This window comes from Apteryx mantelli, chromosome 5, assembly GCF_036417845.1.
Source record: "Apteryx mantelli isolate bAptMan1 chromosome 5, bAptMan1.hap1, whole genome shotgun sequence".
Taxonomy (NCBI): Eukaryota; Metazoa; Chordata; class Aves; order Apterygiformes; family Apterygidae; genus Apteryx; species Apteryx mantelli.
This window is the reverse complement of record NC_089982.1, coordinates 62,447,520-62,473,060: the sequence shown is the minus strand read 5'-3', so window position 1 is coordinate 62,473,060 and position 25,541 is coordinate 62,447,520. Positions and strand designations below refer to the sequence as shown.

The 25,541-nt window shown below is 39.8% G+C and overlaps 1 protein-coding gene across 1 annotated transcript; it reads left to right on the top strand.

The window, feature by feature from the left end:
• Positions 1 to 11,389: 11,389 nt before the first annotated feature.
• Positions 11,390 to 14,896, top strand: C5H4orf19 (chromosome 5 C4orf19 homolog). The gene is made up of 3 exons (XM_013949447.2): positions 11,390 to 11,403; positions 12,142 to 12,195; positions 12,318 to 14,896. Exons 1-3 carry the CDS (start codon positions 11,390 to 11,392, stop codon positions 13,270 to 13,272), a joined length of 1,023 nt encoding a protein of 340 aa, XP_013804901.2. The 3' UTR covers positions 13,273 to 14,896.
• Positions 14,897 to 25,541: the final 10,645 nt, after the last annotated feature.

Genomic DNA, 25,541 nt, shown 5'->3' with positions numbered 1-25,541 from the left:
ATCCATTCTCCAAAGGGCAAGTCAAACAAGTCCACAAAGAGATACCTTAACCTCCTGAAAGAGATGAAATTCAGAGGCAATCCCTCTTCATTACAGAAAAATTGGCTATAGCTATTTTGAGGCTCCAACTGTGTCTCCAAACACAGATCCCCACATGGGCCTAGCCTAACACAATTAACAAATTAAATATAGTTTATGTGCTGATTGCTTCTTTCACATGTACATGACCATCTGCTTACCGTATCCATTTTTTGCCTTGTCACACATTTAGTCCGTGCATCCTTTGGGAAAGCGAATGCATTTCTATGTTTATTTCTGCACAATATGGCCTTAAACATGATTCCAGGTTTTAGGAGCCCCTAGAGTACAAATCATTATAATAAATAGGATTAACAATTTTAAAAGATAGGAAATGCGAACTTCAGTAACTGAAACACCAGACAGTGATGTAAGTTTGGGAAGAACAGATGTAGGGAATAAGCTTGGCTGAAGCGGAAATGAGTGTTTTTATGCTACAAACTATATTTGTTTTTCTCTTGTGTGAACCGGCTAATGATTGTGAGAGTTTTACCCTTTGCTCCACTCTTCTTATTAATCGCCTAAAATAAAACAAACATTCTGTATGGTAAATAGTGGGGGTAGGGAAATGCTCTATGACCTACTGCTGTGAGTGGTGAGGAACAGGCAGAAGGAACGCATTATTTCCTCTTAAATTTCTAATAAATATTTAAAATCAATTGCAAAGGGTTTAACAAAGAAAAAGGACATGTTCAGATCACCTCTAAGCAGCACTCCACATGTACTATAGGGCATTCTACCATGGTGTTAAGGGCCTTACTAATAGCCCCATCTTCACTATGAACTATCCTTACTTTCTCAGAGACGTTTTAAAAAAAGCCTACAGCTACCACAGAGATTAGTCAGTGAATGAAATAGCACAATAATGACTTTAAAGTGAAAAACGCTGACAGAGTGTGGAAATGGGAATGGTCCAGTTGTATTTTAAAAGTATTCAGTGCCTTTCAAAGTTCAGGTATGTCAAAACACTGAGTTGGGCACTAGCGGTGCAGAGGCTGCCCGCAAACTTGCTAGTCACAGAGGACACATGCTGCAAGGTGCTGAGGGCACTTCCCGGGGCAGAGCACCGCTGCTGCCAGCCGTTCCTCCCGCACTTAAGAGTATCCGGCCTCTCACATTCAGCGCCCAGCAAAACCATGCCCTAAACAACTCACACAAGCAGCCTCGGACGTTAGAGCCTGTTTACTGAGGGAGGGAGCAGACAGGATAAAAGGCTGGAAAGAGGGGAAGTACTAGAGATGGGCTGGTGTCTGAGAGCCCAGCGCTATCAGGGATGGAGAACAGCTTATTCTGCTCATAAAGGCAACAGGATGCAGAAGATCCCAGTCTGGGAAACACATCTCTTCCTTTAACAGTGTGCAGGAGAGAGAGGAAGGCTGCCTGCTGGGAAGAGAAGGGGCAACAGCTATGATCAAAAGTCAACAAGGGACTTCATATGCAGAGTAATACTGTCAGGAAGCCACTAGGGGTAAGTGGAAGATCTGGCTGACCTTATTGGTTTGGAAAGCAGGACATTTTGAGGAGGAGCTAACAGGGCTTAACATAACTATGAATATTATGTTTTGTGGAAGATCAATTTAGGCAATAACCAGCAGTTACAACCTAAAACAAAATGCCTTTTGCAAAACTGATAGCATCTACTTTTCATTACCTTCCCCTTCTGCCAACACACCTGCAAATCACAAGTGCAGGTGTGCTTAAGCTGTGCTGGCAAGACTCAGACTTCCTTGCACTAAGATCTGCCTGCCACTGCATCTTAGTTTGGGGCAAAACAGCCACATGAAATAGAGGGAAAAGGGTCAAGGTAGGGGCAGAAATACCATTGGGACCTGATAAAAAGCATAGCTAGATGCCTTGTGGGGGAGCAGCTGTAAAAGGGAGCAAATTCTGATGTTTGCACCAAAGCAAATGCTTCCTATTCCAGCTAAGGTTATTTGCACTGGCATGTAACATAGTATTTGATAGAGTTTCCTGATATTAGGACTACAGATATGTAAGCTAAGTAGCACACATTTTTGTAATATCAAAACAGGCCAAATCTGACCTTTTTCAGCTCTTTGAATGGGAATAGGAATGTAAGCAGATAGATCCATTGCTCTGAGCATCCTGGCACTCAGAGCAGTTTCTCATCAGACTGGAGCTGGGCATCCCGCTGGCAGGATGCTCTTCCCCGGGGCTGCGAAACACCACAGCATGCACCCACAGTTAGAGCACATAATTGAGTCCTGCACAGTAGACACACCTCTCAGCTAGGAGGCCGCACTCTCCCTTGGATGCTGTCATGAATAATCCAAGGATATAACCCTCAATTTGTACTATTTCATGTATACAGTAATTAATGTCTACTGCTGATGCAGAGATCCTGGAACAAAGAGCACAGCAAGTGCACATTTTTGTCAATTATTATTATTGCAAATTTCCTGGATAAACAATACATGTAGACATTTTCAGACATCACCACACAAACAGATGTTAAAACCATGATAAGACAAATTCCATCAGCTCTTTGGTGAGTAGGCCATATTTGGCAATTAGCTGATGTTTCACTGATTGCTCATCAGGGAAGTGTAGTGTTTGTTATTGACTGTTTCTTAATAGTAAATCACTTTGGTCTGTAATTTCTTGGAAAGCGTGGGGGTAAGCTAGTTAGAAACAATTCTGTGTAAAGGTCACTTGCTTTGTTTTCCCCTTGTTATGACTGCTTGTATAGGTTTGTCATTTAAGGATTCCTGTCATTTATCACCTTACTGAAGTAAAATATTTTGTGACATCAGAGCTACTTCCTTGGTAATAAAAGAACTACTATATGTCAGAATACTAAGCAATAAAATTTATGAAGCCATAACTGAGGTAGTCCTATAAATTTTCAAATAACAAGCAGGGCACAATTCTCAGGCATAAGAATCTTCATTTTTTAATACCTGCCCTGGTTAAAGCTCCTTTTCTCCCTTGAAAAAACTACCATGAGTCTAAGTCTGTTTCGCGACTACATTTGGAATAATCATAAATAATACCCCTAAGCCTCTACACACAAAAACCACCCCAAACTTCATGCCTTGAATAGCATACAAAATACATCAAATTCTCTCCTCATTGAAACAAACAGCCATTGTCTGTACACGGAGCATAATTAGTACTAGTTGTGTAATATCATCCACGAGCTTGCCATTTCACTCGCAGAAACACATAAAGAACCAGGCCACTGCCTCAAACAACATACAGCCTATTGGCTTGATTTAGCATGGCCAGGGAGAACAAGGGGAGAGGCAGGGAAAGATACATGACTGGATTGTGGAAGTTAGATTTGGGGATAACCGCAATGTTGCAGTTCCTTTTTCCTGTGATAGAGCTTAACGGGTGATAATGAAGATACGAGTATTCAAGAGAAATCTGAACAAATCGGGGGGGGGGGGGGCGGCTTGTCAGAGATTTAAAAAGGTCCTCTAAGCATAGATTAATGGGATAACTTTGGATGACAGCAGGTCATATACTCAGTGAGTATATGCCATGTCATTCAACAGTACTCAGATTTTAATTTTTCTGAGTAAAATGGTTTTAAGAAATGCAATCAAATAATTTTCAGAAAAAGCTGGGATTTTGGCAGACATAAGCCATAAAGGGTACTTCGTGTTATTAGAAAAAATGGTAAAATATCAGAGCAATGGAATTATGAATGATGTCTTCCTGCAAAAGAAAAAATTGCATTTTTGATCATACTTCTTCAGAAAGTTCTTATCATAAATATAACTGTGCAGCCTCTTGTGTTGCACAATTCCCTCACTTTTAATTCTAATACAGAATCATCTTCAAAAAATACATACAGATTCTTATCAACAGGTGAAGACTGTGAGAATGAGTATTCATATTCATGCAATGATGACATTTATCTGTGAAAAACAGGAGATCTGATTTGAAAATGAACAAGCAGAGTAGCAATAGGAGTCAAACAGCCGAGGTTAAACTCCCATAAGTCACCTCTGTAATTACACTGCGGCTGAAGAAGGTTTATATGGTCTTTGATAGGTCCCTCTTCTGTGTCAACTTTTCTCATGTTTGCAGTTAGCTGGGCTGGAGATGCATGCAAACAGATCAGCTGGTAAATGAGGCCTCAGTGGAGAATAAAACTGGCAGGTAGACCTGAGCAGCTCCCCAGCTTTGTTTGTAAAGCAAACGAAAAGAGTACATTTGAGGGGGAGGAGTAATGAAGGGAAGGACAGGCAGCTATAACCTTGGCAATAACCTTGCGTTAGGCAGGAGGATAGCATAAGGCTCTTTCTGGCAAACACTCTGACACTCCTTGTTCCCAAACATAGCACATGTCTTCCTCAGAACAGGAGGATAAAGCAAGCTGCACCAGGAAAAACACTTGCACATTTTCCTTCTCTTGCAGAGCAATGTAGACTGCAGGGTCTGAACTGTGACTCAGAGCCAAACCGCAGCTCATATTCTTGCACTGGGATTGCACAGCTAGCTAGTCTCACCAGGGCTGGACAGCAAGATGTTTAAAGCATGAAAATGACACATAAGCATTACACCTTAGGAAAGTGTGAACAAAGAGTCTGAAGTCAATTAAGCTACAGAAAAACAGACAAAAAACCCTGAGGCGGATTTTTATAGTTTCTGTAAGGGAGTATATCATCGTATTTCCTCAAGTTAGTTGATTTATGTTAGATTATATATGACAATTCACTTGCTCCCTAAAGCCCTATTTTGACAAATTTTCAGACTAAGAATCCATTAAAAAAAGGAAGTAGATAGATTTCAGTTCAGCTTTAAAAGTATCGGTCTTAATGCAGAGTTAAACACAGACTTGAGACTTGTTATCAAATTGTTGCCTCCATAACAATTATGCTAAGACAAGAGTTGCCAAAGAATTCAGAGACTCACTGGAAAAGATCTGACAGTCTACATGGTAAAATTTTTCACAGTTGTGTGGCTGTCACCTATATGCTAAATTTGACTGTTCCAGCAAAATTGGACTATAACTTTCAGACACAGTACTACAGATCTGGAATTTTGTGAAAAAGTAATGTTTTCAGAAGACACTGATCCATCAGCTCCACAGCCTTTCACCAGTGGGTATCAGTCTCCACAATGGATTAGCAGGATGGATGCTGGGCTCAGGATTTTTTTTTCCCCCTCTCCCCCTTTGCCAGGGGAAGGAATAGACTCATTACGTCCAGCCTCAGCATAATTAGCAGGGTACAGGAATAGCAGATTCTGAAGAGTTCTTTGTATTTGAGGCAAAGTGAAACACTCTATGGATGGTATTCACCCAACAGTAGTGATTAGTCTGCATATTGTATAGCTAATAAAGCTATATCCCTTTTCTTGTTTCCTTTACAACCTTTTCCCTATTATTCTTCCTCTCCTCCCTCTGCCATAGGTTGGTGTTTTTCTACTGCATGTTTAATTCTTCCCTAAATTTCTAATTTGGGGTCTTCTCAGCTCTACCATCTGTCTCACAGGCTTTCCATGTTTCTTTTACATTACCTGTCATCCAGATCAATTGTTGCTCTGCCTCCACCCCTCAATAATACGCTGCGCTTCTCCCCTGCAGTTAGGCACACCTGAATCTTTCTCAGACCTTGGCAGATGCTGAGGACAGCCTTTGAAATCTTTATGAGAGGTGCGAGTGCCTCCTCAGCACAGAAGGCAAACCGCACCTCCCAGCAGGAGAGGTCTGACAAGTGCAAGAGCTGTCTAAGGTTATTCCCACCCCAAATTCTTTATATTCTGTCCTTATGTACTTCTCTGCAGACACTTTTCTCTTCCCACATTTGCTTCTGTAAACGTCTCCTAGCTGGTTAGCATTTGGCACCTGTATGAGACCTGGGTAGCAAGAAAACCTAAGTAGCTTGTGCTTGTGTTAACAGTGAGGCAGGCAGAATCCATTCTGAGGAGAGCGGGGTTTGTGTCCACGCGAGAAGACGGGACCTCAGCCTGGCACCTGCGGACAGGCGGGCTTCACGGAGGAGGGCACAACGCAGCAGACTGACAGGGCACACACTGGCGAGGTCTGCTCTGAAAGGTGCCTCCACTTGAAAAAATGAGCAGAAAGAGGTACCACAGGCCACCAGGAGATGCAGCATTCAGGCTTAGCAGCCCAGATAGTACATATATAGGAAAAGACTCTTTACTTTGTAATCTAGAGCAGGAAAGGATGGAGGAGAGAGAGAAACCAAAGAAACAGCAAAAGCTCAGCAAGCACCAGTTTTGGATGAGAGCGTGGGGGAGACAGAAATCAACCAGCTTTAAAAAAAATGACTCAGACCAAAACTCCCCAGCCAGGATTAATCAATTTGGGACTTACTGAAAATAACATTTAAATATGTCGCCCCCTCACCTTTCTGCTTCTACACCAGGTGGATGGGAGGGGGCCAGAAATCAAGATCGAAGAGAAACCAAAACATCAAGAACAAGAGAAAAAGGAGATTGGCCTTTTTCTGTTTCCACACAAGCTTCCAAGAGTGTCAAACCATTTTGCTTGACTGAAAAAAGTTTGACCTTCCCTATTTATAACGTTGCCTTTCATTTGTCTTCTTGTTTATCCATAATACAGCTACAGTTTAAATAGACAGTACAAGCTACTTTATTATTACATAATTTAGAGTTAGATACATTGTGTTTCTCAAATCTGATAAAGCAAAGTAGGCTTCTCTTAAAGCACACTGTGGCTTTTAATGCAAATTTACATTTTGGAGCCAGCCACTATACATTCTTGTTGTTCTCAGCAAGGTCTCACACTTCAAGAAAAGTCCCATTCCATTCTCTTACCAGGGAATCCACTCCTCAGCCTCCCCATTTCCAGCATTTATTTTGCTGAGGAGATTGTTGTTCTGCTCTCCTCAAAATAAATCCACTGACTACCTCTTTAATAACCATAGGGGCATTTTTCCAACTAATTTTAAAATAGATGCCCTTCCATATCTTTTTCTTTCAAAGGAAGAGAAAGAGTCACTCTTTTGTAATATCAGAGCTTACTGATCTCTGCAAACACTCATTCTAATGTATTGCAAGGAACTTATAACTAGACCATCTTTCGCACTATCAACTAAAGGTTTACTGGAGTGGCTGAGGGAACTATACACAGAGCTGAGTCTCTTCCATCTCCTTCATCAAAGCAAAATATTTTAACTGATGCAAGCACTGACACTGAATGTGCAGACCACAAAGCTGTCCTACTTCTCTCTCATGCTCCAAGAATCTGATTATTTTATAGAAACTGGTACAATCTCAACCTCACAGACACATTTTAGGAGATTCAGTGGCTACTCAAAGTTGAAAAGCCAGAGTTCAAAATTAAGCATTTTAAACCTAGGACTTCCACATTCCTCTTTCCTGACAACTCCATTTCCTGCAAACGCTCCAAGTGTTCCAGTATAAGTCCAGAAAAACAAAAATCTATACTTTGAATTTTAGTAAAGCTTTAATGCCAGGTGTTGGGCTGATGTCCAGAATTAAGTGACTACGTAATAACCAATGACAGAAATTTACAGGCCTATAGGAATTTCATGATTGAAAAAGAATGATGTTTAGCTTTAATAGCAGTTGACCTGAATTCGGAGGATCTAAATGTTAAGGTCAAGCATTTTATTGCTACTTTAGTCAGGCAGACTGTATTTGGAGATAGCCCCCAAAGTGTTCTGAAAAGCAGCATTCTAAGTCATGTGTTGTTAATCTGACAATATCTAGACAATTTAGCAGCATAGCATATTTAACAGAATAAAATTTTATAACAAAGGAAAAAAAAAGTTTGAACAACAAAGAATGCAACATCTTACTCTTCCTAACTTCAGTCTCAGATAACATCATTATCCATTTTTTCAACCCTCTAAACCTCCACCTCCCTTTTTTGAAATGAGTCTGCATAGCATATGTTTGCTTCAAACTCCAGACAGGAGTTTATTAATATTACTTATTTTTTTATGGAACCATGAAGATCACACAGTACACAAGTCTTTAGAGCAAAGTACCTAAACAAAATAAGTAGGATTAAAGCATGCTTTTTCATGCTGTAAAAACAACTTGTTCCCCAGAGTTATTTTCCCACCCCGGCTTGAAAGTGTTACAAACATGGGGGAGAAGGGCAAGAAACAACAGTCATCTAACAGTGACATCATAAAACTCTATTCCTACTTGAGGGATGTGAAATAATTTATAAGATAATACAGCATAAAATATTTTCCAAAAGTATTAGTTTATTCATGCCAGAGGACAAATCCAATTGTAACTAATCAGCTAAAAAGCTTAATACAGTAACCACAGAGACAATTCAGACAGTACATACAAAAAGAAAAAACATACAGGAAAGTGCTCCTTATGAAAATAACAGTAATTTCCATTTATAATTGCTTTCTACAAAGATCACAAACCTCTTTACAACCAAATGGAAGAGAGCAAGCAATTAGCACTTCTCAATGGTTAAAACCTATGAGCAAGATTTTTTAAACCAAAAAAATGTTATGAAGCACAGATATGAGCACTCAGAACAAAATTTGTCAGAGAAAAGATTAAACAGAAACAGTCTGACCTGAAGTGTCTACACCCAGCTAGAAACAGCATCTGTTCTGAGAACTGGTCTACATACAAACCTAGAGTGGTTTCACCAGAACTATAACTTTTAAAGCCAAACCAGAGGCTTTGTGGACATTTCAGTGGGCTCACAAGGCAACTGACTGCAATTGAAGTTATCATTATTTAGTAAAGCTTAAATAATATTTGCATACTCCTAGCCTATGGCAAGCAAGAATTACTGTAGCTTAGCTAGGTCTTTAAAGAAGGAGACTGAACCTAAACCAAATTATGTTGCCTTTCCCATGAATTGAGATCAGAGACACAAACAGTTATTGTGGCTTGCCTAACATACAGTAACTTGCTAGCCACAGGCACTTGAAGGTTGAATCAATTAACCCACTGGTCAATTTTAAGCAGTTTTTGTTTCTTTCCAGTTTAGAAGCAAGTTTATGCTAAAACTAAAGATGACAGTTAAACTAAAACAGGACTTAACTTAACTTGCTTCAAATCAGTCTTAATCTAAAGAAAGGCTATAGCTAATTCAGCCTTCAAAAAGATCAAAACAAATTATATTACAAATTCCTCTCTGTCTGGCAAGGATGACTACACAAGAAGCTCAAATAAGCCTCATATCTAGCCAAACCTGTCCAAATTTCTTTACATTGCAGAGCAACCACGCAGAAGAAAGATCAGCACATGTGGCCACTTCAACCAGTTATTACTGCATAGTCTCCAGAAGAAAAATTGAGAATTTCTGCTATCACATTTTCTAGGTTAAGAAAAAAAAAAGCAGAGGTGTAGAAGGGAGAATGCTTTTGAAGGAGGGAGAGAAGAACCACCAGACAGAGAGGAAGCAAAGCAGTTGGCTTTTAGGCCTTCCTGACAGGCATCAAGCTACAGCAGCTGGCCACTCTTTAGAGAAGTTTCTGCTCCAGAGCACTTCAGGTGCAGACAAGGACAAAGAGCATAGCTATAAGCAGCTGTATCCTGGCTAAAGCCAGCTGCTAAATGGCTCCAAGCCCCTTAGAAGCTCTACAACTGAAGGGCCCTGACATCAGGCATCATGTTCAGTGCTGACACCAGAAGAAGTCAGATTTAGAGAAAAAAAGTGGGATAATAAGTCTGTACTGCATAGAGCTTTGATTGTAATTTCTCCTAGCACAAGTGGCACGCAGTTCAGGCCACACCTGGTAAGAATAAATCAATACTATTTTCCTTTGGTGTTTCATGAATAAATCACTCTAGTAAATACCCTGACTTTGCATCATCAATTTCCGTCTTACTGCAAAGGGAACTGCTGTCCCTAGGCAGCAGCAAAAGTATGAGAAGTGGTAGAACAGACTGAGAAAGAGAGGCCTGAATAACAACGGGTAAAAGATTTACAGCACATCCTGGCTCCATTAACACGAGCTAAGATAGCCCCAACTCATAAAATTAAGAAGAATAGGGTTTTTTCAAGGATTTGGGAGGTTCAGATCTGTCTCTTCACTTTAGGTTCAGAAAATAAAAGTTCTCAAGGACCCAAATTAACAAACTGTTTCTGCTCATAATAAAAGACTTCATTGTTATGAACCACATAACAGGTGGTGCTTAGCATCTCACTAAATCAGGCAATGATGCACATACACACAAATCTTGCAGTATACAGACATGTAGTAAAACACAGCATTTTGATAGCTCTGGTCAAACTTTGAAGAATTTACAGTAAAATACAGGTGCAACACTTGCACTGTGCATAATAAAGTACCAATCCCAACAATATGTCTGTGTCTAACCAGAGGAAAAAGGGATGGCCCTATGAGCAATGTCACCACAGTTAGCTGTCACAGAGCCAACTGCACTGGGGCAGGAGTTATTAGGAAAGAATAAATCTATGGTTCCCCAAATCTTGAAAACACTGCATTTGCAGTTCCCACCCCTCATTTAAGAAGGACATAGAAGTGGATAAGATCCAGAGAAAGATGACAAGGACCATCTAAAGGCATGACAGATGGGTAATATTTAAAAAGACCAGGATTCTTCAGGCCAAAAAACATAACTGAGGGGGGAGTACAGAACATGTAATAGAGTGACAATAGGAAGAAATGCTCACTAATACAAGAACTAGAAGGCATGAAATACTGCTAGTAGGAAACAGGATCATATCAAACAAAAACAGGTGGTTCTTCACACAGTGCAAGGCTGAGCTGTGAAACTCACTACAGGATGTTATGGATACTAACAGCTTAACTGAGTTCAGAAATCAAGTAGATAAATTCATGGAAGAGAAGTCAATGGATACCAAATACAGAAACACTACTCCCTGACTTAGGATGCTCCAAGCCACAAAGTTGCTGGAGGCTAGGAAAATACTGTGGGAGAACACCACTACATGCTTAAAACCTTAACTTCTTCCCCAGACGTCATTCAAAGGCTATTGTTAATGCAAGATAGGAACCTAGAAAGACCTTGAACTGTACTGCACTAGATCACTCTTGTGTAGGCATCTCTTTTTAACCAATAAAACCCTTCTAAACATGAGCATCATTTTCAATGCAATTGCCCATGCATTAATTTCATAATGCTTCACTCATTTCCCCTCTCCCTTGCTTTCCCTCTCTTTTCAGATTAAAGAAAATCCAGATGGGGTGCAGGTGCTGCAAAATGATAAAAAGGTACAACAGAACAAAAAACATTTAGACCGAAAAAAGAAAAGCACTAAAACATACGTCTGTGCTCCTCTATATTTATTGCTTAATTTAAGACTATTTACCAGCTTGGAATTAAGCCAAAAATTTACAATTTTTATAAAGTCATGTCAGAGTACAGGTATTCTGATTTCCTATGAACATTCTTTTGATTTATTGTAATCAAGGTTCATTTCTGTATTTCCTAACCCACAGAAAAGGTGTGCGACATTCAAAATTCATCTTTAACAAAGTTTTTTTCTCAGTTAGTAGTGAGAAGAATAGACTTTATCAGATCCTCCCTCTCCCCTAAACACTGAAAATGAGCTGCAGATCCTTGCTTCCGTAGCTTTTAAATGTAGTTAATTGTAAGAAGAACTCTCACATTAAAAGTCTCTCTCAGTAGAAGTTTGCCAGTTCTAGAAAGACAACACTTCAGCCCCACTTGATGATTGCTCCTGATCACATCTCTAAAACAGGTAAGGAAGCAGGAAAGAAAGCTGGTGGTATGAAAGAGGAGAAAGAGAAAGAAGAAAGAGAGGCTTTGAAAAAAAAATAAGTCAAGAAAAAATTAGGAGGGGGAGAAAAACAGAGTAAAATAGGAAAGAGGAGAGTACAAAAATACAAAAAGAAAAGGACAAAGAGACAAGACTTGAGAGGAAGGATACCAGGAAAAAAAAAAAAGAAAAGAGAGAGAGAGAGAGATTTTGGCAGTTACATGAGGACATATTAAATAAACAGTCTGTATGATGACTACTTATTGGCTAATCTAACCTCAAGAGGAAATAAAAAATAAAGCTGGAAACATGGAACAACTAGCTGACATCTCTCTATGCTCCTGGTGAATCTCACTCCAGGGGTTAGTTACTGTCTCCCCCAGGAAACTGCAGACTACAGCACAGTTCATCATTGCATTCACATCAAAGGACCCCAGGTAAAGCTTAGTGGCACGAGTTCCTCAAAATCACCAGCTTAAAAGTTAAGCATAATCTTTTTTTGTATTCTACTATTTAACAGTATAATTAACATTTCCTTTATAAATTTTCCCTACACCAGCTATATTTTTGATCCAGAAGAAGCACAATCACCTGGATACACTCACAAAGTGAACAGCTACAAACAAAATGAGCAAGACAGCAATAAATTCAAATTCAAACAGAATAGTGAAATTCAAGAACACAAAAATGAACTCCAGAAGGATGAGTTAAAGAGAACAGAAAATAAAAATCAGGTAAACAGTACAAAAGAAACTCTCTGGAACCACAGAGGAAATGCTTTTCAAGAGGACGGCCTTGGAAAGTGTGTTGCAAAGCTTGATGTTGCAGTCAACGGTGGCAACTCCTGCGCTGGAGCACACCCCAGTCTCAATCCCAACATAAGCCCAATGAAGGAAGCCAGCAAACAGGGAACCTTCAGCTTGTCAGCAGAGTCTTCTTCAGTCAGCACCAAAGACTTCTACACCAAACCAAATGAGTCTGGTCAAAAATTTGACCTAGAAGCAGGCAGTCACAGCAAGTCAGCCTGTAAAGAGCCAAATAGTATTCAAGATGGGAACTCCCACTTGGCAGGGGAAAACACCTCTCTTATAGGAAGTGCCATACTGGAAACACAAAATAATGCCATACAATTGCCAGATGTAGATTATCCCCAAAATGGCAGCCAGACCAGGAACTATATTGAAAAAGATAGCTTTTCAATCAATTATGCACATTCAGATCAAAACACCAGGCCTTCAGCAAAACAAGACCAGGACCTTTATTTAACTCCTCCTTTGCATACGAAGGAAAGCAGTACTGAACCTTTTAAAACTTACTCTGTAAATCTGAGTGAGGACATTCCCGACGGTATCACTGCCAAAACCCTTACCAAAGCAGCACAGGCACCCACACACCCTGACCACAGAGATATCAATGGAGAAATTGAGGAGGAAGACACAGAAGTGGCAGCAGCTCTGGCTGCACTGGAAGCTGCAACCGCAGGGGAAGATCTGGAAGATGACAATGAGTACTAGACGAAGGTTTCTTTCTAATACACTGATGATCTTATTCTGGATCTAGATGAATGCATGTGCTGTACACATGGACCACTGTTATGAATAGCACAAATAAAAGGAATTGGGACTCTGTCCCTTTTGCTGTTAAAATATGGCCCTTTAATTTCTACTGCCTAAGGTACAGAATAGCTCCCTTGGCTAATGGTAATAATAAGATCCTTCTCTGTGGGGCCAGCCAGGAGGGCAAAATATCATTTGTTTGCACAGGATATTCTGCTGTATGCCCACCTCACCTGGGCTCATGCAAACATTTCCTTCAGGTCTGAGCTCAGGAGGATCTGTGAACACTGTATGTTTCAGGTTCAAAAAGCTTCCATTATTTAAAACAGAACTATAGAAACCATGGAGTTAGAAACCACAGATTTTCATGATGTTAACACAAAACTGATGCAAAGTTGTATGGTCTAATAAAGTACAAAATAAGGAAGGCAGCTTGACTTGCATTCCACTGTGGTTACAGTTCCATCCGTTTAAGCCTGAATCTGTGCACGTGCAGCTGGGGGCAGGATAACAACCTCATCTCTTCCCTTACACCCACCCTAGACCTTTTCTGAACCCCCAGTGACCTGCTTCAGTTGATTAAAAGGGCAGAAGCTTAACCCAATTCAAAAGTGAATAATTTTCTGCTGGTTTAATGAGCTGAAGTAGCTCACAAAAATGGCACATGCAGTGTCAGAGGTGCTGGGGAGTTGGTCCAAACTCAATCCTGCTGGATAAGTAGACTCAGATTGTTGTGAAACTGCAGCCTGCGAACCTCTCAACTCTCCTAAGTTTTGCAGCACAGTTCACTTGTCTTAACACTACAGTTTGCAAACAGGTTGTGTCTCATAATGTCCCCGGCGAGATACATTCTGTTTATACACAAACAGTGAGAGCCAGTGTGGTCCCCGCTCTGACTCCACCGCAGTCCCTAAACATAAAGCAGGAAAGGGATCGCGCTTTCTAGTTGAGTAAAGCAAAAGACTTGAAAATGTCAAGCCTGTATTTTGGAGTGTTTACTCTTTCTCTGATATTCACACTAGTATGTTAAACCTGGTCTTGTTAGATTTCTTGTGGGAAGCAAAGGAGATACAGAGACCGACTTGGTGCTGTCATGTCATCAAAAGTTGGATCTTAATGGCTGAAATAGAAAGTGCTTGAAATTTTATTTTGAAATTTTGTGGTTTCTGAGTCTATTATAAACTCTTATTAAAACTAATTTAAACATATGAAAGATCATCTCGTGGCTTTTGTACTTTATTCATTTTCTGATTATGTAACAGTTACATAAAAGAAATATTGTAAAATTTATCCTTTGTTAGATATACGAAAAGCACCAACTATATATTTGCCAACAGTAAATGCTGAATCCTAGTCTAATCAGTAACATAATCTTATCTAAAGATAAGAATATTAAGAGGTAGGGTTTTTAAGCAATGTGTAGATATTTAAAATATTTTTGTTTAAATACAGATTCCCCTTTTTCTTCCAAATACTGCAAAGCCAATCAAGATTTCCATTTCTCAAAGTGTTAATGATATTCCTAAAGTGATTTAAAAACTAAAGTTTCAGCTTCAAGACAACTAAACACAGCTAAAGATCAGTCACCATATTGTATCTGTAAAATAAAGTTTTATGTGTTTTAAAAATATCATAGTAGTGTTCATTCTTTCTCTAGCACCTTCTTCCCTTTTCAGTGCAAGTTATACGTGCAACTGTTTCGTCACTTGTAAAAATGCATTAGCAGCAAATCACGATGCAAATTCCAAAGAGACCTGCAAAGCTGAGAAGCAGTTTTAAGTAGTAACATTTAGCACTGCACTTCGAAGCTTTTTCATAGGTGCATATAAATTTTATACACGCATGTGCATGTATCAAACATTACTATAATATTGAACCACACTGGGAGACTATTTGCACGTTACGTATTACTAGTTATGGCTGTGATGGGAAATAGCATGTCTGCTGTTATATTGTGAAACTAAAGCCCTATGCAAATACAGCCTTGCTGTCCCTTGCTGTCTCAAGCAAGGTTGACCCCAGCCCTGCAGCAGTGCCCAATGCCCAGGGCCGCAGCTGCCGGCCGCCCAGCTCCCTGGCAGGGCGCTGGGACAGGCCCTGGCTGAGAGTGCGCCCAGCGCAACAGATTATGAGAAAAGATCTAAGTTAAAAATGCTGAAGAAAGAAATGCCACAAACACCCTAGGAAATCCGTCCAACTTTTCAATATCCTCTTGATTCGATTTTTTTTTTTTTGTAACCTCCAACCTAAGCTTTTGTTGCAGATTAAAGCATATTTTGGTCTTGCTTGCTGAGAATTAAAACACGCTGTAGGCCTGCACCTCTTTGCATGGGATGTTAAAAACAAACACGCTCCCTTGGCACCTCAAACCAGGCAGCTCTTGTATGGTTGTAACGAACCTGTTGTATGGTATGGCCCATAATCCCAGGGCCCTGGACTTAAATCCCGTGCTGGGCCATAAACATCACATTTATTGCAAACCAAGTTCCCATTACAAAAAAGTCAAAATAGAATGTAAAATAAGTACATTCATTGTGTAGAAAATAACTGGTCAGTGCTTCTCTTAGCAACAAGAAAATAAATCAGGCATCTGCATACCTCAAATCTGCAGGATACAGAGAGCACTTCCATAAATCGAATGAGGCGTCTCCAACATTCAGACTTTTCTTAACCTCCTCATGCAGCTTTCCACACAGCTTCATTCCCCTTCTGTTCCACCATTTCACAGCTGAAAGAGACAGTGTCAAGAATTCTTAGCTGTTTCTTCACATAAAGTGAAGCCTAAATATTTTGGTTTTCCTTTGATACAAAAGGAATTAACATGAGTGAGCTGGCTGCCCAAAACATCTATTTTTAATGTTTCTATATTTGATGTATTTCTATCCAGCTAAGCGTAAAGACATACATGTAGTAATAAAGAACAGATAACAGGATGGAAAACTATTATAAATGGCAGAAGTTCTAAGAAAGACTTTGTATCTTGGAAGCTCAGGTTTTACTGATTATCCTCTGAAGCTAATGATACAGCTTACAAGGATATTGTAGCCTTTCAGTACATAAACAATGAAATATTGAGTAGGTGTAAAAATATTAGTTTCTCATTTGACAGTGGATCACCACTGGATTATTATGAAAAAATTTTCAGACCACTGCAGAGATTACAGATATGTCAACAGTAATGGAAAGCAAACAAGCAGCCCAGTCCACAAGACTCAAGTTAACTGATTTAGGTCTTAGAAAGAATGTTACTGGGCAACTTTGTTTACAGAGCAATAGCAGAAACTGAAATCTGATGTTACAGAATTGTTTAGTCTAGCAAACAAAAGCATAACAAGAAGTTGGAACTTGGAAATAGATAAATTCCACACAGATTTTTTTTTCTCTTTTAAAGAAACAAAGGCAATCAGCCAGGCAAATGTTGCTATGGAGACTTCTCATTAAAAATAAAAATTCAGTAAAGTCTATTACTTTCTAAAGGATCCTTCAGAGCTGATTGCTTTAAAGTAACCTAAAAATACCAATTTTTATCATCATTTAAATCATGAAACAAGAAATGCTGATTTTAATATAAACAAAATTAATTTTGACCTTGTGTTGTATTTGTAGTTTTAATTTCTTAAATGCAATTTAATTTTCCATAAGATTAATCCCTGCTGATATATCACATTTGGTTAAATGAGAACAGAATATATCAACATTTATTAAAGCATGTGCATATGATATTTTATAAGTTTATTCAAATGCTTAAGTTGTATATTTTAATTAAGTTGAAATGATGAATCTTAATAGATTATTTATCTTGAACTGTAATGTCTCCCCTTGCATGTAGATGATATTGGAATCCATCTAAATTGCGCAAGAGCAGCACTTCAAAATTAAATGTATTAAAACGTCTTTAACATGCTCAATACATAAGAAAGCAAATTTAACAAAGTCATAGTCTACATTAAAAACTAATCCATTTTTAAAGGAAGTATTACCAACAAAACTGTTTCAGGCACTGTTTGCTTCTAGATTTTAGAATGTCTTCATCTCAAAGTTTAAGAGTTTTTGTTGAAGCAGACTAAGAGTTTTTTATTGAATTTTCCAATAAGAAGTGCCCTTGGCAAAGAATTTCTTTTTTCTACCATCACGAAATGAAGACTCCTCAGCTCCGTCCCTGGCCAGGCTTTCCAAATTTCACACTCTCACATATGCAGACAAACAACTCAATCTAGGGACTCTTTCCCCATGAGAAATTTCCCTTGGCAGTTTAGGAGGTTTGTTTTAAAACTTTTCCTCATTTTGAGCCCTCACATTCATTTCCCAAACTTAAAATCAGGCAATCTTTGAATTGAACTGGTTGGATAAACTGAAGAAAGTAATATTCATTCTGCAGCCACAGATGAGAGTACTCCCGATTCAGCACTTCAGCGAACTCTGTCCCAGGTGCTTAGTGACTTTTTCACTTTTTCCGTTTCAACCTATGAGCTGCTGAAATTCTAAAAAAAAAAAAAAAAAAAAAAAAAAAAAAAAAAAAAAAAAAAAAAGCTGGATGTGCTTCCCAGTTTGTATAGTAGCTTACAGAAATGTTGTGCTTTAATGTAAGCAGTTATGATTTAACAGCTTAATTCTTTTTATTTTTTTATTGTTAAATACAATTTTAGTTTTGTTAACATGGCTTATCCAACTTCACAACAGATCTCTATTATATAGCTTGTCCTCCACTTCTCTTGGGTAGTGCCCGACTGTCTGAATCCCTTTCCTCACCCCTCCATCTCTTCCTCCTTCAACGTGAGGACAGCAGCATTCCCCCGCACCATTTAATTCAGCGAGCACAATTCTGTTGGTGAATCTCTGAAGGTGATGGCTATCCTGATTGTGTTTTTAATCAGCTTGCTGAAGTACAATTCACAAGCAGCCAGTTCACAACCATCATCATAAACGATCTACACAGGTTACACCACTCCCTGCTCTGAATCTTGATTGCAATGACTATAGATTACACCACACTTAACAGGTTTTTGCTGTACTTCGCAATTCAAATCTATGTTGCCAACCGAAAAACCTTTTATTCTATAGCAAAACAAACAAAACAAGTCCTTCAGGAAATACAGCTTCCTGGTATTAAGCCAGGCTGTAGATGACTTAAGAAAAACTACGGAACCAACCCCACAATAAAACTGTGTCACATGAAGGCTGTGGTTTTATTTATTTGCTCGCTGAGCTCGCGGCTGTTTACACTGCACAGGGGGCTGGCTTGGTTCTTAGGAGGGTGCAGAAGCGGCGCAGGAGCAAGGCAACACCCTCAGCTACTCACCTTAATGTCACGGAGGGCCACAGATTTTCAAGGACATGTGACCACATATGCTCTCCTCTGCTCTTAACACTTAGAGCTGTACCAAGAGACAGCATGTAAATCACCTGGACTTACCCAAAAGCAGAGCAAGTTAAAGTGACAACAGCAATACAACTATGAGTACATGGAGCAAAATGAATGTATGAGTAAGATTTAAAAAACACTTAAGGATTTGAAGACACATAGTAGGGAGATTTGGCTAAGAATCTCCTGGAATGAATAACATAGGTTGCTTCCATCTCTTGTGCCTAATGGTTACTTTCCAAATAAAGCTTTACTTTCCTCTAGTTCTCATTTGAGGACTTCTTTCAGTAATAAGATGATATCAAATTATCACAGGGACATTTATCAGATTAGTTTCTCCATGCAATTTTCAGTATTTCCAATACGAGATATTGGAATTTATATGAAAAGACTTTGCTGCGATCAAAGCTAGTGCAAGCTTCCCCCAAGATGCCCATGTCTCTCCTGAAAAAGCTATCTCCAGAACTGAGGGAATACTACAGATTTTCAACCCAAAAAAATTCAGTTTGGTGGATAAAATGCAACAGAGGTTAATCTAAAAGTATACTGCATACTTTGCCAGAACAGTGCTGCTGTCTGATCTAGGTTACTATTAATTTTTAGTGATTAATCTATTTATGCAGACTTGCACATGAAATACATCTAGTTAGCACCTGTGAAAAAGAATCATACTAAAGGCCCGACAGTAATCACATCCAAAACAAATGATCAAAAGCTGTAAAAAAATAATACACATATCCCACCCTAATTCTGAATTACTTTTCCAGAGTCACGCATTCATGTTAATTAGCAACCGATGTAGGCAGCTATTGTTTTGACGTGAGCCACACAGATCCTGTTCGTTCTCACCTCTTTGATTAAAAATTTGGCTTAGGGAGAAGTTTACGTTTGTTCCTTTTAATAATTGCAGCAGGGACTTGCAAGGCCAAGTGCAGGGCAGCGGCGAATAGAAAGCGGCCCAGGGGAGCGGAGCGCCGAGGCGCAGACGGGGGGCTGCCGGGCTCGGCCTGGGCCTGGGCCTGGGCCTGGGCCCCGCTCTGCGCTCTGCCACCGGCTCGGCTCGGCTCGGCTCGGCTCCGGAGGAGGAGGAGGAGACAGCGCGGGGCAAGGGCCGCTGCTCCTGGCGGGGCTGCCTGCATCTTTGCCCCTACATTTCCTTTTCCGAGGCACAGGACACTCAGCCATAGGCGAGCAAAAGCCAGTTGCAGAGAAACCTTGAGCTACCTCTGATTAGATTAGTGCTATTAGCGCTAGATTAGTGCTAGTTACTTCCCCCCTACCAAAGGAAAAAAAACCACTTTGTTGAATAATCAATAAAAGCTTCAATGGCTCCCTCTGCTGCCAGTAAACGCAGATTTCAGCTGAGCTGAGAGAAACTGTCAGGTCCATCCCTGTGCACGCGCACATGTATCTACATACAGTACATATGTACAGGTATACATACACACTTATATAGAATCTTTGGAAAACAAGCATTGGAAAATACTTACTCTCCTAAATCTGCTGCTTTTAAAGGGTAACTGTTTTGACTATATATCAAAATACTGAAGGTCACTAATTAAAGTATTAACTATTTTCATATGAGCCATCTCTTCATATAAGCCATATCTTATTTCACATCTTCTAGTATGTCAAAAGATTATCTTATTTAATGCAAAAACCACACTATATATATCCAGCTAGGAACCCAGGTAATAGTGATGCACACTGAAGGTAGTTCGAGAAAAAACAGGAAATGAAAGCACTACACTAAAAAAAGAAAGAAAGAAAAAGAAAAGAGACCTATTCTAGTGGTCCCATATGCATTTAGAGTGAACCACAGACCTGAAGGTACTTAAGGTAAGGGCATTCAGATAGCTAATTTTCAGGACAGTATGACACAGTCTTTCTCTCAGGCTGCTGCCTTTACTATCACTAGCATTTCTCACAGCATGTTCCTCTTCCTCCCAAGTTTCTGCAAGTTTTTCATGCTCCCACTGCTGCCTCCTCTCCCTGCTTGCTCTTCTGCCATCAGTACTAGCAAGTATCATCTGAGCTTATTAGCTTGGACTCTGTAATGTACCTCAGCCACAAAATGGTGCTCTAGGGTACATACACCAAGGGATAGTCACTGTCCTACTATGTCTCTAAGGAGATAGCAGCTCTAAAAAAAAAAAAAAAAAAAAAAAGAATCCAGATACTATTCACCATTTTACCAAGAAGTCATTTCAATCTTAAAAAAGCACCTTAAAAAAAAAGAAAAAGAGAGAGAGAGCAAAGTTTATATCTTCATATCACTCACAGGTAAGGTAGCCCTTGTACCAGTATTTTGGAGCAGGTCTAGATGTCAAAGCAGCACCTTGAACTCTGTCTTCACTGCTGTGCCTACTTACGATAGCTACTGCTAGGGAAACTGTGCTTCATTTCTTACCAAACCTCTATCACATCAGCTACAGAAAGTTTACCAAAACAAACGCGCTCTGTTCCCTGTGCACCGGCCACCATTTCAGTAACTTCAACACAATCCATACAAGCGCGAGTGCCTCCTGTCCACCACTGCTACATGCTTGGCAAATCACCTGCCCAGAAGGAATAGGACTAGAAAGACTGACTGAAAATAAGCAAGGAAGAGATAGCTAACAAGGGAACTGGGAGGGGGGGATCAGAGGTTTACACATGTAAAGTAAGAAGTTACGCTGACAGAAAAATGTATTTGCCAACATAACCCCCTTCGTGGAAGTCAGCTAAGCTATAGCAATAGCAAAACTTGATGCCATTACATTTCTGTGGCGCTAGGGGTTGCATAGATACAATTTAAAGAAAAGCTACTTCAGTTAACATGCAATTTTCTGCAAAGACTATACACAGATGAAGACTAAGAAAGCCAGACCGCATTTCCAGAAAGAGATAGCCAAGTGCGACCCACTTGATGGGCATCCCACAAGGTCTGGAGCAAGTTCTGTTTCACAGGCAGCTTGGTATAAGAGGTCTTTTCTAAACTCACCAGCAAAACATACCACCAACCCACTCCCCACCAAATAACTCCAAACATACTCACCTTTACAGCACAGATGGTTTTCAAACCTTACTCGTGTATCTTCCACCATCTTCCACTTCCAGCTGTACATCAACACTACCAGTTTGGGATTTCTCCTGTCTTCTCTTCTCCAAGAGTTAGAAGAGTCTCCTGCCTTCCCATTGGCAACAACTCAGCTTTCTTTTTCCCATCTTGCTCCAGCCTTACATATCTTTTTATAACTTTGCTTCATTGTATGATCTAAATCAGCCAGGTACACAGGCTGGCTATGTGCCTTCTAACCCTGTGGAGTGGTATTTCAAAGAAATCAGCCAGCTCTACCACAGGTGCTTCTCCTCAGGCAGAGGGGAGAAGAAATGGTGCATCCAGGGCAACAGCTTCTGTCTACAAGAGAAAGACCAATGGCACCTTATTGCAGGCCCCTATAACTGAAAAATTAACAAGAGGATAGAAAACAAAAAAGAGAAATGGAAATTTCATCCAGCATTAGTATAAGACACTCAGTACTTTGAGCCTAACTTCAAAATTTCCTCAAAATTCCCATTGAAACAAATACAGGACTTTATAAAACACTGAGTGTGTGTGTGTGGGGGGAAGAAACCTTAGTCCATCTTCATCTAGTTAAGTCTTGCATGTTGTTTGTTCACATTAGATAGCCAAGGCTTAATCATTCTGCACCATGTTTTCTTGTTTAAACATGATTGATAGTATTATATGCTCAGCAAGCAAAAGGAAAGAACATGAGTAAAGGGCACAGAAACCATGGTTCAAATAGAGACAAGTTGATTTGCACTGCCATTCACACCACCCATCCGGGACACAGGTGGGAGTATTCAGCAGCCATTAAACATCCAGGAAATTTACCTCCTCCAGAGGGAGGGAGTCCCCTGTTTCAACCCAGGAGGTATTCTCAGCATTACCAATCCAGAATAAATCAGCTCTCCTCTTCCCACCCCAAGAGATGAATAGCCTCAGAAAAGACACTTTTTAATCCAAATCCCTTTATATCAGTATGCAGCAAGCACAAGCTCAATTAATCTTCAGGAAATTTACCTGACACCCTATTTTGTCTTTTCTTACCACACTATTTGCAACTGTCTGCCCCTTCTGTGCGTTTAGGTTTGACTCGACCATGCAGCACCACAGCCTACCTCCCCCCACTTCTCTCCAGCAGCCTTTAAGGGAGCCCCGGCTCCCCGAGAGCTGGGGTGCCCAGCTGGCTGCCCCAGGGAACAAGCAGAGGGCACTGCAGCTCTTCCTTGGAGGCCTTCCAAATCACTTCTCCCATCAACCACACAGGGAATTTGGGCACTTTAGGCAACCTAGTTTGCTGGGCATCTAAGCTATAGGCACAGGCTAGGTGCTTAAAACTGGTGAAGTGCATTCCACATCAGGTCTCTAATCAAGGGAGTATCATGCAAAGGGAAGCATGATACCTCTTCCTCCTCCTGCCCTGTTTTTGAATAAAAACAGCTATTACTAATGATCACTAATGATCCCCATCCTGTGTGTGTGCATTTGGCACATTCAGATCACATTGGGAACGCTGGCTCCACAGAAGCTGCCTTAAACCAGAGGATAAAACCTAACTCAGCCAAGACAACAGCAGATCTGGACATGTACAGTAGCCAAGCTAAAACTTACTTAGGCCTCCCCCCACCACCACCAGAAAACTTATCAAAATTTTCTAGTTACTCTCTTGTACTGAGGTACCTCAATTCTGCCCGTTTCATACAAAAAACAAATTGCAGGTTTATCTCATCCTCTTTTTAATTTTCAGACTCAGTATGCCAGCATAGTTTTAGTTTTCTTTATAGCAGTAATTTTGCTTCTTTCAGTACAAAATTTATTTGTTCAAAGTCTCTACCATTTCCTTGAGAGTTTTCTGAAGACTCTGGATTCTGCTGCATATATGCAGTAGCTGTTAATTCATAAAAGAAAGTGAACTGAACTCCTTCTTTTCTTTTGAGCACATTCCCCCCTTCCTTGCCCTTGAAATCCTGCAATTCTGAACTACACGACATTGCTGAGATCTTATGTTACGTTCCTAGCCCCTGAGCTCAAACTGTAATTTAGATCTTACTCACTTCCTCTCAAGTACTGCACCTCCCTATAGCTGCAAAAATCTACCTTCCCCATAAGTTATTGGTGTATTAGCTTCCCTCCTTCCTCTCCAACTCCATTTAATGCCTCCAGTAAGATTATCTTTTGGGATCAAAACTAAGTTTTGTATTTTTGTTTTCAAGCCAGATCCATCTCTCTGCCTTTGGTATTCATGTCTTCTAAGGCACATCCCTTACCCTTCCTAGATAACCATTTTAGTAATTGAACAAAAAAGAAAAAACACAGTTAATTAACAGAATCACACAGAATCGCTGAGGTTGGAAGGGACCTCTGGAGATCATCTAGTCCAATCCCCCTGCTCAAGCAGGGTCACCTAGAGCACATTGCACAGGATTGCATCCAGGCACGTTTTGAATATCTCCAGAGAAGGAGACTCCACAACCTCTCTGGGCAACCTGTTCCAGTGCTCTGTCAACATTCAAAAGCTGTATCCATATAGTTCAGGAATACTTGAATGGCTTCCGTTAAAGCACACAGATGAAACACCTAGCCCTAGGCTTGAAATAAATTGAAAAGCATTTAAGTTTAGGGGAAGCTAAATGAGACCAGCTGGCTAAAATAACACCATCTTTCCACAAATGACACATACAAAACACTTGTGAGTAGAGGAATCATATGAGGTATCATTTTGTCAAGTCTTTGTACCTATGGAAAAAAGGGAAAGAGATCAGAAAGTAATGAACTACCAAGCACACTACAGCATGGTTGTCAACTGAGTGTTGGTTACAAGGAGGCTTAGAAATATGAGAAAAGAAAATGTTTGATTCTTACCATGTTTTAAGAATATGTTGTACATCTACTCTGTACTCTTTATAGGTAAAATAGGATTTTATTAAATATTTAGTTCCATCATCAGTTTTGCTAAATCAACCTGCAGTAGGATCCTGAATTTTTGCATAATTCTCTGGCAAAAAAAAGTGTGTGTTGGGGGAAAACCGGAACAATGGCCATGTAAGAAAAATTTCCTTCTGTAAAACGTTCTTCCCATTTCTTTTGAGGATTCACCTGTGTTGGTCAAGTTGTAACAGCATTTCACAGAAACTTTAATACAGTAAGCCTTTCCTATTTCAGCATATGCTTATATCACCTAATAAAAGAACATGCATTACATAAAGTGACAATGATCTGTCCTTACATTTTCTGTTGTATACAGAAGAACAGAAGAAACCATGAGAATGGGAATTCAAAAGTGTCATCAACCTATATATATTTCACTATCAGCAGGAATGTCTGAATTCTTTTAGAAAATTGAAGCCTGAATAAGTTTTTTAAAAATTCTGAATATAAACCACAGCTGTAACTACTCAACAGAACCCAGGCCTCATTTGTGTGATGCAGCTAAAAACATCAAAATAAAGAACAAAAATCTGAAAACAGGACAGTACGCTGATAATTACATATGCGCTAGCCACAACAACTTGCTTTGAGCCTCCTTCAGACTATTCATACAGCAAAACTCTTTTAATGCCATTTACAGATTGCAGTCATCTGTGAGAACATAATGTGACAAATTAAGCATTTTAGTATCACTGAGGGACAGGAAGCAACTGCAAAGAGCTTCCTGTCATTCGTAATTTCTTTCCATAACTTGTAAGAACAATTGAGAATAAAAAAATGCTGTGTATTTTTAAAAGCTCAAAGTCTAATTCAATAAAGCTTAGATTTTCTTCTTTTCTAGATGAAATACAGAACTAAAGTAATATTTGCAATAGGCCTTTCTCAAGA